The sequence below is a fragment of the Acanthamoeba castellanii genome, assembly GCF_000313135.1.
Source record: "Acanthamoeba castellanii str. Neff unplaced genomic scaffold scf7180000084584, whole genome shotgun sequence".
NCBI lineage: Eukaryota > Discosea > Longamoebia > Acanthamoebidae > Acanthamoeba > Acanthamoeba castellanii.
Window position 1 is genome coordinate 12,360 of NW_004457436.1, and position 4,923 is coordinate 17,282.

The following is a 4,923-nucleotide window of genomic DNA, read 5'->3' on the forward strand; positions in this document are numbered from 1 at the left end:
TTATTGATTATTAGTATATTTTTTTATTAGTAGAAGTTTATGCGCACCTGGTCCTGGGTGGCAGGCACGGTGAGGCCCAGCAGCTCTGCCGAGTGGAAGAGGCGCGCCACATGCTCCTTCGTGCGATAGGGACGCCTGCGCCCAGCAATATAATATAATTAATATATACAATAATATAATAATACAGTGCTACATTTACTTAATAACGTTATTAGTAGTTGAGTGCCAAAGGCCCGGGGGGGGGGTGTGTCTACGGCGCCGGCACCTTTGGTAGGTCGTGAGGAAGTCGAAGCAGCCGAACCCGCGAAGCACGGAGAGGTCATTCGCCGGCACCGTGATGGGCTCCTTCGTCCAGCGCCCATTCCAGTAGGCCTCCTCGCCAACGACAGCCTTCGCCTCCATCGCCTCGCTTCTGTTCAACACCAAAACTAAACAAAACAAAAAGGCGAAGACCTTCTCTTTCTCCGGTTTCCGTTCGGTATTCTCAGTGGCCAGCGAACCAAACCCCACCAACGACAAACTGATGGTGGGGTAGGAGTACAAACGACTGGCATCAGGGGAGGGGAGAGGAGAGAGGCAAAAGGATACGGCACGGTGGATTCCCGGGTGGTCGCCCACCCCAGTACTAACACCGCCTGGCGCAGCTTAACTTCGCTGTTCGGATGGGAAGCGGTGCTTTCTGCGCAGTGTGGCCGTATCCATCAGGCATAGGTCTCTCCATTCACATGCTACTGCTTGCCTGTGATCAATAAGTAAGTGCACCAAGGTGTGCCACAACTCAGTCCCAGCAACGTGGAAAGAACTAACCCTATTTCCAGCCCCCAGTCTTGCTGAACTGTGCCAGAGTTTAAGGGGAAAAACAGACAGCATACCAACAGCAGACCAATCACATAAAACCTGCCTATGCAACTTACCATGCAAAGACACACCACTTGAAGCCATAGTGATCATCCACTTGATGGCCCTTGTCCTGCAGCACTGGACAGAGAAGCATGAGATGAATCCCAGAAATGTTCTTGATGCCATGCAGATTCCACTATAAATTTGGTGCCCTGAAGAACATGAAAGACAATTGGTTGGACCAACATGGGCAATACAGCCATGACATAATCTAAGCCATGAACAAAGACAAGATCTGGATGTGTTGTTGTTGGTGGCCAGTTAAAGCAGCTGGTTGCTTTGTTGTTATGGGCTCTGGACAATAAGAGCCCCAAGTTGCCACATGAGGACTGATTCAATGATGGCCAGCCCAAGGCCTGGTCATATTATGTTCCCCCTCCTTGACCATACCCCTTTGTGTTTCAAGCCCTTTTTCTTGTTCAGAACAAAGTGATTGAAGAAGATGAATGTAGATGAGAATGAGAGCTTGCTTTGATTCAAGCTCATTGTTGTTCATATATTACAGAAGCAACAAAACATGAAGAGTACTGCAAAACAACAGGAGAAGAGGGAGGAGGAAAAATGAAGGCCAAAGAGGAACAACAGGCCAGGCTAGAAAGAATGAAAGGAAGAGGAGGAGTGGGGGAGGAAGGAATGAGAGGTGAAGGATCAAGCAGCATGGTGGAAGAGGGTTGTAGTTGACACCCATGGTGTGTGCTGTGTGTTGTGTGGTGTTTTGTGTGTTGTGATTTGGAGCTCACTGTGGATTTGATAGGAGTCAAGAAGCACACAAGGAGTCCAGAGACCTGCACTGGCCACATGAAGAGCTTCATCCCACACATCACCAATCAGTTGCATGTGCACTGCCTTCACCCCCATTGAAGGTGACAAAACATGCCAATCCCATTGCTGACAAGGACACATTAGATGCCCTTGTGACCCTGATTGACAGCTACCTGGCAGACTGCAAGTGCTACCATCAGCACAATCCAGTTCCATATGCTGTCTCTTTGATGCCAGCATCCTTGAGAGGAATGAAGGTATGTCCACCTTAGTTGAGCAATGATTATTGGTGAATGTGGTGTAGGCACACACACATGTGACTGATTGCTGTTGTGTGGGTGTGCTGATGCTCATCTCTGGCTAGGTGGCAAGGTCCTTTTGGACATGTTCACTCACTTAGGGCTGGAGCTTGTGCCTCAAGAACAAGACTGGTGGCTTCATATCATTGCTGCACAAAAGAGATGGGATGCCTATCATCAAGCACAAAGGGGAAGAATGCTATGCCAAAAGTACAAGTTGACAGCTAAACAGAACACAGGTTTGTGACTTGTCAGGTCATGTGTGTTGCATGTGTGTAGCATGTGTGTGTCATGTGGGTGTCCTCAGCCTTATTCTAACTGTCACTCAGCTCCTTGGTGTGATGCAGCACAAAAGAAGAAAACCACACTCTACAAAGAAAGTGGCCTTCTCATGTTGTTTGTGTTGCACATTGCAGGTGTCTGTTGTGAGTGGAATCAACTGTGCCTGCCCGCCAAAGCAAGTGCTGGCCCCTTGAAATGACAGTGAAGTGAGAAGGGCAAGGAAACAGTTCAGATGGCAAGGAAGAAGAGATGATGGTGGAGAGTACATCAATGGCTTCCTCCTGTTCATCTGCAGCACCCCCTTGGCAAAAGCCATGCACACCATCCTCAGCACATCACTCCTGCCTGGTGGGCAGGTGTACATGTGCCTTCAAGTCACCAGGCTGGCTGCAACACCATATCCACAAGCACAAGCCACTCCCACCTCTACCACCCCTTCATCCTTGCCAACTGCCAACTGGCAACAGTTGTTGGTCAGGGGCCAATGAGTGGGAGTAGGCAGTTGGTTGACAATTTTTAACCTTATATTATTGATCACAGGCAAGCAGTAGCACATGAATGGAGAGACCTATGCCTGATGGATACGGCCATACTGCGCAGAAAGCACCGCTTCCCATCCGAACAGCGAAGTCAAGCTGCGCCAGGTGGTGTTAGTACTGGGGTGGGCGACCACCCGGGAATCCACCATGCCGTATCCTTTTGCCTCTCTCCTCTCCCCTCCCCTGATGCCAGTCGTTTGTACTCCTACCCCACCATCAGCCTGCCCTGCTCCCGTCGTTTGTACTCCTCTCCTTTTGCCTCTCTCCCCTCCTCTTTTGCTTGCGTCAGAGCCTCACATTGCTCGCCACGTGCTTGCCCGAACCGGAAGAGGGACATGAATCTTAAATAGGGGGGGTCTTTATTTGTTTGTGTACCGTTCGCCAAGTGCAAACAACAACGCGTTGCTGGCTCAGTCGTCTTCGTCCCTGCGCGAGCGAGCGGCGACATAGTTGAGCCGCACCTACGGACATGGACATGGACACGTCACAGGGTGAATGGGCTGAAATGGCGTATGCGAAGAAGCCTATAAGAACGGAAAGAGTACCGATGGCCCCTTGTTCTTGCTTGGGTCCTCTTCCATGTCCGAGTCGACAGCACCCACCTGCTTCAGTCTCCACTCAACGTCTTCACCACACACACACACACACCACACACACACACACACACGCCACACACGCCACACACAGCACAACCAAGTGTGAGGCCGGGCTCCAATCTTCAGTCTGCTCCTTAGGTTAAGTTGGATTCAACTGAAGACAACACGACACGACACGTACCTGCGACGGTCGGGTCACCCCTGGCAAAGGCAGCCTCGCCAATGAACTGTTTCTTGAGGTCGCCGTTGTAGTAGATGATCAACGTGGGCAGATTCTTGTCGGGATAGCCGTGAATGGCCTGTACGCGTGCAACGATTCGACCACATTTTTTCAATCCAGTGCTGTTGCATGCAGTGTGTGCTGTGTGCTGTGTGCTGTGTGCGGTGTGCGGTGTGCGGTGTGCGGTGTGCGTGTTGTGTGTGTGGTGTGGGCGCACCTCCTGGGAATCGATTTTGACGAAGCGAGTGGCCTTGAAGGTGCCGGCGAGTCGCTGCAGGATCTGCGTCATCAGCTGGCACGAGGGTATGCTGGGTAGGTGATGATGCATGAATGAGTGAATGCCAACAACAGCACCACCACCACCAGATCGGAGGTGGAGAAGGGTGTGTGTGGTACCCCGACTTGTGGAGAAAGACGACGACCCACGTGTTCGGCGTGTTGACCACCTCCTTGTACTCGGGCTCGGAAATGGACACCAGATCGCCGTACACGTCCTTCTGCGCTTTGGCCTGCAGCTCGGCGATCCTCTTCCTCCTGCATTGCATGTGGGCAAAAGATGTTGAGCCGATCTGCCACGTGTAAATCAAAGCGCGTAGTGGAATGAATCAGTGATGGAAATGGGAAATGAGCACCTGTAGGCCTCCAAGAAATCGTCATCGTCAAGGAGCTCGTCCTCGTGCTCCTTGACCTCCTCGTAGGAGGCGTTGCTGGCCACGAGGTCCTCCTTCAGCTTCTCGCTCTTGCTCTTGAGGGCGCGGCCGTAATCAATTTCCTCACTGTCATCCTCATCTCCTTCCTCCAGCTGCGGCTTATTGCCCATACGCCTCTGAATCTCGTCCCATTCCGTGCCGCGATCGCGGCCAGCACTCTGCAGATACATCCTAGTGATTAAAATTAAAATCACAGGTTTGATAATTAATTTTAATTGTTTATTTTTGTTGGCCACGTCATCTGCCTCGTTAAATCTTGCAGGCCAAGAACACGGGGAGCTCAGGAGCTCTGCGGGTAGGTGGCATAGTTGGTCTGCACGTAGTTGAGCACCCGCAACAGAGGGTCGTGTCCGTCCGGCTGCTCCCACACATAATCACCAACGCTCGTTAGACGTGTGGGGTGTGGGGTGTGGGGTGAGTGTTGCGTGTGTCGTGTGTGGGCGCACCTTGAGGCCAAGAGGGGCGTGGACGATAAAGTCGTCGACTTCGAAGGCGTCCACGAGGTGGAGAGCGTGAATGCGGACCTCCTGGCAAAGCTCGGTGATGAGCTCGCTGATGGCGTTGGCCTTGCGCTTCTTGATGTAGCCCTCCTTGCTGAACACGGCTGTGTGCGCC

General features: G+C 51.8%; 2 protein-coding genes across 2 annotated transcripts; both read right to left on the minus strand.

Moving 5' to 3' along the window:
• Nucleotides 1-26: 26 nt before the first annotated feature.
• ACA1_049200 (Dalanine aminotransferase) lies at nt 27-402 on the minus strand (the record flags this gene model as incomplete). Its single annotated transcript, XM_004338903.1, has 2 exons — nt 27-135; nt 266-402. The coding sequence occupies 2 exons, from the start codon at nt 400-402 to the stop codon at nt 27-29; spliced, it is 246 nt and encodes an 81-aa protein (XP_004338951.1).
• Nucleotides 403-3,192: 2,790 nt separating this feature from the next.
• Nucleotides 3,193-4,478, minus strand: ACA1_049210 (phosducin subfamily protein; the record flags this gene model as incomplete). Its single annotated transcript, XM_004338904.1, has 6 exons — nt 3,193-3,243; nt 3,328-3,407; nt 3,560-3,677; nt 3,816-3,906; nt 3,995-4,132; nt 4,231-4,478. The coding sequence occupies 6 exons, from the start codon at nt 4,476-4,478 to the stop codon at nt 3,193-3,195; spliced, it is 726 nt and encodes a 241-aa protein (XP_004338952.1).
• Between the last annotated feature and the right edge of the window lie 445 nt (nt 4,479-4,923).